This window comes from Poecilia formosa, unplaced genomic scaffold (genome assembly GCF_000485575.1).
Source record: "Poecilia formosa unplaced genomic scaffold, Poecilia_formosa-5.1.2 Scaffold410, whole genome shotgun sequence".
Lineage (NCBI taxonomy): Eukaryota > Metazoa > Chordata > Actinopteri > Cyprinodontiformes > Poeciliidae > Poecilia > Poecilia formosa.
Window position 1 is genome coordinate 133,303 of NW_006800349.1, and position 13,084 is coordinate 146,386.

Sequence of the window (13,084 nt, forward strand, 5' to 3'; positions counted from 1 at the left end):
ATTGATAAGGAATTAAACAAAGTTTGACATAATATTTTACTAAAATGTAAATAGATTTTATTTTAAAATCATGATGCTCCTTTTCTATTGTTTTCCTCTCATTTCCTGTCTAAAGGTATGAATAACTTTGGACTTAATATAACTTCATAACAAAGTTTTTATACTTATAGTAGCAGAGTAATTATAAAATTCCAGACGTCTCATCAGACAACTTTGATCTGAAATAGAACATCGACACAAACAAGGAATCTCAAATTTTCTTCTTCTGTGATCTAAAAGGGAGAGTCTGACCCGGCATGGACAGTCAGAACAAACATGCAGGCGCTTCTGTCTCCATGTTTCATCACTCTGTTCTTCTAGACAACCTGACGCTGCTGAACAGTTGCAGAGGAGTGTTCCTACCGTATATAGAAAAAACATGATGACCTTTTTGAGTCTTAACTCTGCCAGGTCTGAAAACATGGGAGAGGAATTTCAAATTCTAGATGGTTCCCTGCATGAAAGATCTGCTATAACATCAGTTCTTCCCAGTGCAGAACAAATGCTGCCTTTAACCGTCTTCAGGTCCAGTTGAAGTTGAAGAACCTGAAGGTTTTATTTCAAGTAGCAATACAAGCCAACAACTATGTCTCCTTTAAATGCATGAGGGCCACTGAGACATAATAGCACACAAGCTGCCAGAAGAGCTAACAAGTTTTTCCTACGATTTATTTGCATGTCAGCTATATAGAGAATATGAACCTCAGGTCTGCTCTAAAACCTGCAGCTTTCAGGAGAATTAATCAGCAGGAGGTTCCTGTTGTACTTCCAACTTCCAAATATAAACTCAATACACTTTAAGTGCATATATTGAATTACTTACATATAAGTGGCATTATACTTATATCCCAATGTATTGAGAGAATAGCATTGTGTTTCCTGTTCTGGTGGACTTTTGTTTCAGGATCTTATTGTGTTTCTGGGTCTAAAAGTGATACAATAGTTTTGAGTTTGAAGCAGTCGGTTCAATATAAATATGTCATTCATGCACCTCTGCTGAGCCAGTCTTTGTGGTTCTAATCCATCATGCTGGTTGAAGGGAACATGAGGAACCTACTTTCTCGGTAAGGGCAGAACAAGGGTGAGGTGGTATGTGGGAACTCGTTGTCATCTGATGTGGTTCCCAGTGGCGGTTTTGACAGGATGTCAGCTGAGTAGCAGGACTTGAGCTCAGTCAGAGAGATGGACAGGTCGCACATTGTGGCATTGGAGCGGATGCAGTGAAGGTTCCTCTTTCTGTCTCCTCCAGCCCTACAGCACAGACCAAACAAAAGTTTGTTACTAATAAAACTGTAACACACACATCCTGATACTTCTATGCAAACTCATTACTTTGTATTGACTGCCATTCACTTTTGTAACCCTATTAGTGTATTCCTAACCCTAATCTTAACCAAAACCTCATTCACAATCCACTAGTTCTAAATCAAACTAGTGGAGCTGAGTTGGTCACTCGGGTAGAGCAGCAAGTTAGAGTTCTAAAGCCTTCAATGAGTAAATCTCAGAGGGAATCATTATGGCTTTTTTAACAGGGAAGTATTCTGTATTTTCCAGGTGCATAGTGCAACTTTATAGCACAATCTATGTAACTATGTTAACTTCAGCTGTTAAAAAAATGTGGTATATGTGGAAGGCCCACTAGCGTCTCTACTTCCTTGGGAGGCTGTGGACAGCTGGACTTGTGGACTGAGTCCTGAGGAGCTTCTATCGCTGTGTGGTGGAGAGCGTTCTCTCCACCTGCATCACCGTGTGGCACAGCAGCTGCACTGCCGCTGAGAGGACGGCTCTGCAGTGGGTGGTTAAAGCTCCACAGAGGATTGTGGGGAGCAGCCTTTCCTCCACCTCGGACCTCTACACATCACGATGCAGGAGGAGGATGCTCCAAATCGTGAAGGACTCCACCCATCCTGCACACAGTCTGCTCCAGCTCCTTCCTTCAGGCAGAAGGCTGAGGAGCATCCAGAACAAGACCACCGGGCTGAGAAACGGTTTCTTCCCTTCAGCCATCAGATTCTTGAACTCAAGCTGCACCTAACACAGCTTCATCTCATGAATTATTTACACACACACACAACAGTTTTTTAATATACATGTCCATATATCACTTCCTCCCAAAGTCCAAAAACATGACTCTCAGGTTAATTGACCTCTCCAAATTGCCCGTAGGTGTGTTTGTGTGTGTATGGTTGTGTGTCCTGTCTGTCTCTGTGTTGCCCTGCGACAGACTGGCGACCTGTCCAGGGTGACCCCGCCTCTCGCCCGGAACGTTAGCTGGAGATGGGGACCAGCACCTCCCAATCCCACTAAGGGACAAGGATGTTAGAAAATGGATGGATGGATGTCCATATATCACATAAATTACTTTATTATTTGTGTATAAAATTTCTTAATCTGGGACCTGAGTCTGAATTTTGAACCACAAACAAGCAAAGGTGATCTGGCAATAAAAAAAAAAATCTTTGAATCCTTGAATCCTATATATATATATAAATTATGACTTAAAATAAATTTTACTTGAATTTTACCTTGAAATTGGTTCTCTGTCTCTTTAAAAACTCTTAAAAAGTTCTTTCTGATTCTCCACCAGTCATCACAACATGGCTCCTCTATTAACCCTTTAACAGTGGTTTTAGCAGTGCTGCACTGAGACGTTGCTCCTATAATGAGCTCAGCAGACATGCAGATCCATCAGTTTGCTGTTGACAAGTCTGAAGGACCTGAGCTGAGAAGTGATGGAGGAATGTTGGAAACTGCAGCTCTTAAGAACTGTGTATCTGGAAGGTGGTGCTAAGTCCACCAAGGCATTTTGGACAGCTGAATGGTTGCCACTGGAGATTAAAGAATTTTTCAAAAATGCATGGAAGAATCAAAGCGACACTTCAGATATGTTTCTGACATACAACATGATGTAAAGCTCAAAAACATCATGAGCAGGGTTAGATTAAATTGAAAGCGACTGACTTGTGTCACTGCATGATGCTTCACTCCATCAGGGTCTTCAGATTCTTCTATAAATCAGATACAACTAAAGAACTTTCACTTAAAGAAGTTACTGTAGTGACAAGGAAGGTTACCATGGTTTCCACACAGCAAATCCATCAGACCCAAATTAACTCTGTCAGATTTGATTTCAACACTTTTAAAGTGTCTGTATGGGTCCACACCAGAAAATGTTAATTTAACTCTTTTTGGAGAGTGTCAAATACCAAATCTGTCTGGAGTTAGTCATCTAACATTAACCCAGTGTTAAATCTTAAATATTAACTCTCCCAGAGTATTTTTTAAATTTTATAAGAGTTATTTTTAATTAATACTACATAGATATACTTTTTATTATTTGAACTTTTAAAAATTATTTGGAAAATAAAGATTTAATAAAGAGGCAATGATTTTCTGAGATGCATTTATTTCAAAACATGCACCATAATTAGAAAAAGGGGGGTAGAGTTAACCCACCCTGACCCTTAGAAAACATGGAACAACGTGGAATAACGTACGTTCATGTTACACACGTCGCTTTCATTCATATATTGCTTATCAAAAGGTCTGACTGTGCAAAAAACAGTATGGTTACTACATTTTTCTTCAATACAACATGTATGAAATTAAAATTGGAGTTTGGCCGGGGACACCAATACGTACTGCGCTGGACAGTCTTGAGTAAGACAGCCAGTTTTGGTCTCTGGGTCATAACAAACAAAAAACATAAGGATGAAAAATGGAACAAAGGAATACATTTTTATGGAGTTTCAGAAATATTAACACTTAACCATTTTTGGAGCATGAATCTTCAAAGAAGCCATGGAGGGGTGGGGAGGCGAGAGTGACCGATGCTGATGACTGGAGATTCATCCTCAAGCAAAGTGGTCTTAATATCTAGAATGACAGTCAATGACAGTGCAACAGGCCCAATGCACACAAACTATCTGAGTAAAACAACAGCTCTGCCGTTTCCAACAATACTAGAATCACCAAGCTGCGTGCAAAACTCACTGAACCAGCAGCTAAAGAAGATGAAACAAAAAGCTAATTTCACAAAGCTAAAAACATAAATGCAGTCCTACCTTTTTTGTGTCATGTTCATAATCCATGTTAGAGTAAATGTTTCCACACTCGTGATTTCTCACTATTTTCAACTTTTCTGTCTCCATGGATACTGCCTATATACTCAAACTGTTATTAATTGCAAATAATACTTATAGCAAGATATATGTTGGAGGGAAAAATAAATAAATAAAAAAAGAGAGAGAAATTTGTAATTACACACGGTGCCAAAATTTCCAAAAATGGCATATTTAGAATGTTCGCCTGGAATTTTATCAACCAATTCCTTTCTAAAATGTCTGTGCTTCATTTTTTTGGAATGAAATTTGGTCCAGTAAGTGGTCAGAACCTGTATTGTGCATTGCTGGAGGTTCTGGGTTTCCACTGCATGTTTTAAGGAAGATCCACAATATGTAATGTATTTTATTACAATTTATTATTTTTATTTTGTACTTTTTGTGCCACTGTGTGCCATATGCATTTGGAATACAAATGTTGATTTTTAGACCTTTAAAATATTCTCTGGAATATTACCTTTATTTTGATACCTGAACCAGTCAAATACACCTTGTAGTTCCTGAGATATATGGAATTCGTTTTGGGAAAGTCGTTTTCGAGAACTGCCCAAAAAATGTACAAAAAAACGCTTGGTTAGCTAAGAGCTACTAAAGCCAAATAAATTAAATCTCCCCTTTGTCCTGCTGCACAGTGCAGCGAATTTAACTCATTGTGCAGGGCCTGTCCAAGTTTGCATGAAGCCTTGAGCAGAATTTTACTTAGAGGCTCCTCTTCTTGGTAAGAACATCAGCAGCACTAACAGCTTTTCAACATGGATTTAGTCAATTCTGGGAGGAAGGGGTAGTTTAATTGACCAATCTAAAAAGTAATAATTGTAGTTTAGTAAGATGTATTTGTGAACAAACAGAGATCAATGTCAAAGATTAAACTCATAGCATCAGATTGTAGCTATGGTAACAAAACAATCTAATTGTGAATATTGTTCTTTGAACCTTTACAAAGTAAACTTGTTTTACTTTGTAAAGGTAAACTGACTGCTCCACCCGACAGTCAGCTCCTAATGTTAACATTTAAAATATTTTAATTTATGTATGCTGAAACCATTGAATCAAATTTAGCAGCATTGATCATCTCAATAAACAAATGTTACATTTATGTATCTGTGGCCTGTGTTAAAATATTAGCCTATATGGGGCCCCTGAAACCCTGGGGGGCCTGATGGAGCCACTGACTTAATTTAGGGTTAGGGTTAGTGCAAATAATTGATATTCATTTTATTTGTATTTTTTGAATTTGTTGTTTTTAAGTTATGGATTTAACTTTTGTTTCACTGGCGATGTTTTCCTGTAGCCCATAATTATCCAGTAATATTTTTACATTTCCTGTCTACTTAGCATCTTTTAATAAAAAAAAATTTAAAATAAAAAATACGATGGACTGCCGGGCTTAGCAAGTTTTCTGAGGGAGACCTTGCAATTTGTTATAGAAATAGAGGGCCCCAAAACTAAATTTCACCTAGGGCCCTACGGGCTAGCACTGCCTCCCACAGTCCAAAGTAAGAATCCCCCTATTTGCTGCCGATTCCCATCACCCATGAGGGCCAATCACTGCCTGGATTGGCTGTTAATTTTTTGCGTTATGTATAAATGTTAATTTGTTATCTGGCATAATTTAGAAATTATCTGGTAATATGTTCACCAAATTTAGACGTAAACATGCAAAATACTTAAAGACACTGTACCACAGCTACACTCACAGGTAAACTTCAGAGGTGGCCACAGCCCAGAGGCACCAGTGGTATGCGGCCAGTTTCATGCCCTGATCAATGCATCAACTATAAAAACATCTTTAAGGAAAGATTCTGCTCTGCTGGTAAAATGCTGAGATGCATGGATTTCTGGTTTATTGAAAATAAATAAATAAATAAATAATTAGGCTTTACTTGGGGGTGGGGGGCGAAAAAAGCCTGGTGACCTGCCAGGCTTATAATACACTGAGTAAAATCCTGCTGTTAAATAGACTCGTTTATTTTATTGAACCAAAACGAAAAAACAAACTGCCTGAAAACACACGGACCAACCAATCCATTATCCGATTTCCGATTTTGGTTTAGTAAATGAAAAACAAGTCTATTTTTGTTTTTTTATTTTTCATTTCAAACAAAAAAACAAACTACCTGAAAATACACGGACCCAACACGAGAGTGATCGGCAATCACAGATCAGACACTTCTTCACGGAAATTGGCCGTTTATGATCGGTGGCCGATCAATCGGCCCTCTAGTCCAAAACTGACCGTTAGGTTGATTGATCTCTCTAATGGCTGTTTGTCCTGTGCAGGTCTGAACTACATATTATTCAGGTGGATGTGAACACATAAATCAGTGCTCCCCCCACCGGTGAAGGTGAAGGAGCACGCGCTACATTTCTCAGGTGGATTTGTACACAACATACGCTCACTCTACCTGCCCCCCACCCCCTGCCCCCCCACGCACTTTTTGTGCCAGTGCTGCCCTGCGATGGTGACCTGTCCTGGGCCACCCCGCCTCTCATCTGTAGATAAGCCCCAGTGCCCCTCCCTACGTGGGGAGGTGATGAGGAATGTTAATTCTGACTGAAATTCATGTCATGTACTAGCAATATTATTAAAATAATATAAATAATGATTGCTGAGATATTCTTGTGTGGTATTTTGTATATAAGTATTTATCAGTAATAAAGCCAACAAATGTAATTTGTTAAAACTACAACAGATACTCGTTTCTTTCTAAGTACACACAGAGAAGTTTCAATCAATCAACAAATTCCATGTATTTTTTTTACATTAAATTAGTTTTTTTTATTTTATTTTATTCAGACATTGAAGAGATGTTTGCATTAGAAGAACAGCAAGAGTAACAAAAAAAAATCTTAAAAATGCATAAGTTTGGTAGACAGATATAAAGAGAAGCTCTTTTTAATGCCTAAGTTTGTTTTGGAAGTTTTTTAAAGCAGCATTTATAAAAACATCTAGAAGACGTTCAAAAACCTTCATACAACATTCTGAAGTATGCACTTTGTCTAAGAAGAAACAAATTAAAATTTAATAAAATAAAAAAAATAACAGTCATAAAAGTTTTAAAGATATAAAAACTAAATCAAGTGAGATGACAGCAAAAAAAGAAAAAAAAGAAAAAAGAAAATTAATTGAGAACGAATGTTCAGAGTGAATGTTCAGACAATGTTTGCTGAGCGTCAGGTCCAAACATTCGACGTTCGACTTTCAGACGACGTTCACAGACGACTTGCAAACATTTGTTTGTTAGCTGGGCTGTATGTATTTATGAAACTTTTAGTATTCATGTTTTAGTTCTAACAAATTGCATTATATTTATTTCATAAAGATTTAATCAACTCTTGATGCGCTTTTTGTAAAGCTATTTTCCATCTTCATATCACTTTGCAAATATTTATCTGCTTCTGGGATTTTTTCTGGCCCCTCCTGAACTAAAAATGTCTGGGGCCAACATTCTTGTAATGGGGCATATTTGTAAAGAGGATTAGCTCCATCATCAGAGAACACAAGACATGCTGCAAGTTCAGAAACATTCTGGTACTTACACAAAAAACTCCACAGTGTATGAGTAATCCGCAGAGGGCTGGGGTCCCCAGCTCAGGACAGTTTTAAAGTTGGTGGAGCTCCAAGTGACATTCTGAGCCCGGGGATACGAGTATGCAGCCCCTGTTGGTTGAACAGTTTTCAGTTAGACTTGTTTTCAGGAGTTAGTTTGCTCATCATGCAGACAATTTGTTAGAGTATTCCATCTTTTACTGGAAATGGGACTGAAAGTTTAGATTGAATTTTTGTTATTATTCATTTAATTACTAATCTGACTATGTGCTGATCCAGGAGTGAATGCTTCAAATCAGTGACTTGATGGAATCTGCTGGGTTTCCAAAGATAGAAAGCTTCTTAAACCATTTCAATAATGAACTGAAATTCATGCACTGTTCAGTAGCTAAAGGGAGATATGATTGGACTGAACTGATGCCTTGTATTTTATAAAAATATACTCAACTGAATTTAAGTTTTAACATCAAGCATTTATTTTAATGCCGAGGTAATAAGGACGGTTCCAGCTAAGGTTTACCTAATTAAACCATACCAAGTTTATTTATTTAGCACTTTAAAAAAAAACGTAGCACAACAGAAGACAGAGATAAAAACACAAACATAACCAATCAATCACAAACTCACAACGAGCTAAATGAACATGAAGAAGGGCGATAAGCAGCGAACTACATGATCCCATTTACACCTTAAATAAGCCTATTGGCTTCATAAACTAAGAAACTAACACTGTCGGAAGCCTTTGACTGCGGAAATATAGATATAGAAATATAGATATAGATGTGCAAATCAGCACATAAGTGGAACGATAAGCCACTGAAAGATGAAGTATTCTCTCTGATCATTTTATTCAGCTTGACTAAACCTTAGATCTAACTGGAATTTCATGAAATACCTTTTTCCCGCAGACCTGACCAGAGAATAACTTCAAATCAAAGATCAGAAACATCTTCCAAACTGAACTCACCGGACGCGCAGTGTGTGGAGAGCAGGACCATGACGAGAGATGTTTGGAGCTTCATTCTGTCAAATACAAAGAAACAAAGTCCAGTTCAGCTTGTCGGGGTTTATCCTGCTCTTCCTCCTCTTTTATTCTCTCTTACAATACTGAGTTCACCAGAAAGCGCCGCTTTTAGAGCTGAGTCTCGGCGCGGGGTTTGACCAAATAAGGGCTGTCCGGCTATGACGTCAACATACTACATTTATGGCTGCGTACTGCACTGATTACGTCATCCATACTAGTGTAATCTGGTGCACAATACAGAGCTGTCATGGAAAAGGAATGCTCTCCTTTTATTATTATTATTATTATTATTATTATTATTATTATTATTGCACCAATCATGTTGGCAGAATGTTGGAGAAAGATAAAATAAATCTTTATTGCCGTTGTCAGTCTTCTGCAAGGTGCAGAGAAACGGTGTGAAGAATTAAAACGATGCTCAGAATAAAATTTGTGTATAAAAAGTACAACTATAAATTATGAATTTCTTTCTTTTCTGTCTCATTGCACTTTAAATAAACACAAAGCAATTTTTATTTTTTATTTTATTCAGTGGAGCATTGTAGGGAAATCTGCAATTCTCCACTTGTGAAAGTAAATCTGTTGGGTTTCTCCTTGGCACTCAGACAATTATCCTGAGTGTCACTCCGTACTCATACACAGCATACTACCTGCATATTGAGTTTTTAGTATGTTATGACAGTTATGAGACTGTTTTAAAGCAACAGTGTCTTCAATCTGAAGGCCTCTTCAGATTTGTTGCAAGACTTACAGCTACTGGAAATCTTTCCTGCCACCACACCATCCACAATTACTCTTTGAAGATACAAAAACATTTGAATACAATTCAATTTTATTTATATAATGGGAATTCACCACAAATGTTATCTTAAGGCACTTTGCAAAAACAATTATAAACATATTTCAATTTATCCTAGTTATCAAACAATACAATATGCTCTATTATTCAGTTTCTATCTAAGGAGTGAGTGCTACAAGAGCATTCACTCCTTGTGGACGAACACACAGCAACACCAGCTTGCATTGTCTTTTTGTCGTTGTCTGTACAGCAATCCCTCATACCCAGCATGCATGTAGAGATAGTGGAAAGAAAAAACTCCCATTTAACAGGAATAAACTTCCAGCTCAGTAAAAGTGGCCACCTGCCATGACCAACTAGAGAGGAAAGAGAAAATTGCACAAGAAGAAACAGAAGAACTGATGGAGGATTATTTTTGATGTTCATGAAAGTAAATTGTTAATAACAGGAGAGGGAGAACAGTTAAGTGATGTCAACATTATCTCAGCTGATGCGCTCCTACAGAAAGGAATCACAGCCAAACAGAATGCTAGACCAGGAGTAGCTTCTCCAGAGAGAAAAATAACTGAAGAAAACAAAAAATTAACAGCTGAAGGAACAGCAAATAATGCAAATTGGAGAGTTGTAGAAGAAAATGAGAAAAAGTGGTCAGAGGACAATTTTTCCAGTAGCTTTTCTGCAGAATACATAAGTAGCACAGGATAACATAAGCTATACTAATAAACTTTATCAAAAAGGAAAGTTTTAAGCCTAGTCATTAAGTTTAATATCTAAAATTAATTACATTATTTATTCCTTTACCATCATTATTACTGTTGTTGTTGACTGTAGCAGTAGCACTGGTCACAGTACATCAGTGACTAAAAACATTAGTAGTTTCACATTCCAACTATCAAGAGTGGAAACTATAAGGTTTGTCTGGCAGCTGGTATGACCATAGTCATGTCTATGGGTATGACCAGGACAGGATCTGATTGGCCACGGAGTAAACTCTGGAGTGCAGCCATGTTTTCAGAACATCTAGTAGCCAGCCAGAACCGGGACTGAAGGGAACCACAGAGGAACCTGGGGGGTCATATTGTGTGTTAGGGTGTTTTCACACCTGATAGTCCAGTATTCTATTAGTCCAAACTAATAGAAAAACGTCTCCCCGCTCCCTCAGCAAAAACCGTACCATTACAATACAGTTTTGGAACAGTGGTAATTATGTAAAATTAAATTATTGACCAATATAAAAGATAAATTTGTTTAGTTCTCTCTTGCATCTTGACAGAACTGACAGAAACCAAACTGTTTATCCAGGAAGAATACATGTTTTATATCTGAAGGGATAGGCAATTTTCTTAAATATTTATAGAAATCAGGAAAGAAAAAAGAGCACCATTTTTGTGGCAGGTCCAGCAATGGAACAGTCTGGTTTTGTGGACATGACTCAGTCCATAGTAATGTTGCCGACAGGAGCATCACTAGCTGCAGTGGCTAGTGATGCAGTGTTCAAATATGGAGAAATCATTCAACAGCTAAAATCTGACACCGCTCCATTTTTGTTTACGTTTTGTGGAGAAGGAAGTTGCACTGGTCTTCTCCAGAAGTTTTGTGTTGATTCCCTACACTGTAAAAAAGAAAACGTAGATTTTACGTTTTAAAATGCGGACAGATGGGGTTACCGAAATTCCACCTTTAAACAAAAAGCAGATTTTACCTGTAATTGTTTTTTACGGTTGAATTTCCACAACCCCGGCTGCCGGCGTTTTACCGTTAAACAAACAAAAAAAGATTTTAGCTGTATGTTATAATGGAGTCTAATTTCTTGATCCACATGCAGAACACCAGGCGGAGAACAGAAATCAGTTAAATAAGTTTATTGTAAACACAAAATAATGATCAACAATCAGGATCTAAGGAAAGTCTGCAATCTGGATCACCGGAGCACTGGGAGGTAAAAAAAGAGAGATGGTGAGTTCAGGGATTGTGGAAAACGGCAGTGTCAGACTAAACGGACTGGTCTTACATGGGTGGAGGTAGAGCTTGTCTGTAGGTAAGAATCACTATGGTTACTGGGGTTTGGTTCAGGTGGAGGGTTGCTGCTTCACCGACAAAGAGACTACGGTGGAGGGTGGACAGATAAGCTTTAGATCACAGGAGGTGAGGAGCGAGTGAGACTGACGACAGGGTATCCTGGTATTGGTATCCAGGGTATTTGGTTTCCTGCGAAGATGTCAGTGGAACTCTGGCAACCAGTGGGTCCACAGCATCATGAGGAATAACCTGAGGAAGAAGGATCATTTGAGGTCCACAACAGGCAATCACAGTGAGAAGCTTGGAGGGCTGGAGTACCAAATACTGGCTAACACAATGGAGCTGAAGTGTCTGCAGCTCCGTCCTCATATACTCCTCCAGATGATCTGATTAATTGCAGCTGTGCAGGAATCCCGGAACCACGGCAACGCCCTCAGGAGGAAACAGTCTCTTGGCACCCTCTGGTGGTAAAAGAGGGGGAAAGCTGCAAAAAGGAACCGTTCCAACAACCTGGGTTCTCAACGCCGTAAATTGTTTTTAAGGTGGAATTTCGCCAACCCCAGCTGCCGGCATTTTACCGTAAAATCTAAGTTTCTTTCTTACATTGTGGGGTTGCCATAATTCCACCGTAAAATTACAGTAAAATGCTGGCTGTGAGTATTTTACTGTATTTTATAAAATACGGCAAAGTTCTGTCGACCAAAACTTCCAGTATTTTCTAAAATACGATAAATGTCTGTCAACCACAGCTGCCAGTATCTTACCGTATTTACTAAAATACGGTAAGATACTGGCAGCTGTGGTTTTCCCTTAGTAAAATTGGCCATGTAGTTTTGGTAAATTAACGATGCTGACAGAAGTGAAAAATTAGGTGGCATCGCCCTTTACCCAACTTCACCTTCACCCAAGCAGCAGGGCCTATCATACAGTCCTCTAAATGTGACAAGTCTATGGTCGATTTGTCTCTCACAAAGATGGTGGCGTTGGCTGTAGGAGTTTGCCCTGCAATCAGTGGATTAGTTTGATACCTGGTCTTCCTTTGAGATTTCAGTTTGATATATCAAAGTCTTTATAGATTAATTTTTTAAAAAACAAAGTATCACACCAGCATTCTAATCTATGTAAATTACTTTGCAGTCTGGTTTATGCTTTTACATCATAGATATAAACATCAGCAAGGGGTGCTGTGGTGGCGCAGGGGTGAAGCACAACCCATGAATTGAGGCCTTAGTCCTCATGCCGGTGGTTGTGTGATGGATTGAAATTTAGTAAGTTCAGAGGCTGCCTAGTCTGATTTGGCTGAAGCAGTGGTCAGATTCAACCAGCAGGGGGAGTAGCTATAGTGAAGAGCACCGGAACTTCCTCCTTAGATAATAATAAGTGCTGGAACAGAAGCACCGTGTCTGGCGCTTTTATTAAAATTCTCCCCTTCTTCGGGTATGAGTATATATATATATATATATATACAGGGCAAGAGACGAAAACATGGATCTGTTGGAATGCTACTACTCAAGTAACCCTAGTCAGAGGGG

The 13,084-nt window shown here is 38.5% G+C and overlaps 1 protein-coding gene and 1 long non-coding RNA gene across 2 annotated transcripts in view; both read right to left on the minus strand.

The window, feature by feature from the left end:
• Window positions 1-675: 675 nt before the first annotated feature.
• LOC103155027 (tissue factor-like) lies at window positions 676-8,878 on the minus strand. Its single transcript, XM_007576551.2, has 3 exons — window positions 8,678-8,878; window positions 7,701-7,821; window positions 676-1,290 (listed from the first exon to the last, which is right to left on the minus strand). Exons 1-3 carry the CDS (start codon window positions 8,730-8,732, stop codon window positions 1,056-1,058), a joined length of 411 nt encoding a protein of 136 aa, XP_007576613.1. The 5' UTR covers window positions 8,733-8,878; the 3' UTR covers window positions 676-1,055.
• Window positions 8,879-9,405: 527 nt separating this feature from the next.
• The window catches only part of LOC107833581 (uncharacterized), an 8,855-nt gene continuing 5,176 nt past the window's right edge, over window positions 9,406-13,084 (minus strand). Inside the window, exons 2-3 of the long non-coding RNA XR_001659344.1 lie at window positions 12,253-12,257; window positions 9,406-9,503 (exon numbers count right to left, since the gene is read on the minus strand). This is a non-coding gene — a long non-coding RNA (uncharacterized LOC107833581). The remainder of the gene's footprint in view (window positions 9,504-12,252; window positions 12,258-13,084) is intronic.

Excerpts from the sequence above, each read along its gene's own strand:
- LOC103155027 (XM_007576551.2), bottom strand. The coding sequence starts at position 8,732 with ATGAAGCTCCAAACATCTCTCGTCATGGTCCTGCTCTCCACACACTGC. Across the intron at positions 7,822-8,677 it reads CTCCACACACTGCGCGTCCG|GGGCTGCATACTCGTATCCC; the intron begins GTGAGTTCAGTT and ends TTCAACCAACAG. Across the intron at positions 1,291-7,700 it reads TACACTGTGGAGTTTTTTGT|GGCTGGAGGAGACAGAAAGA; the intron begins GTAAGTACCAGA and ends TCTGTGCTGTAG.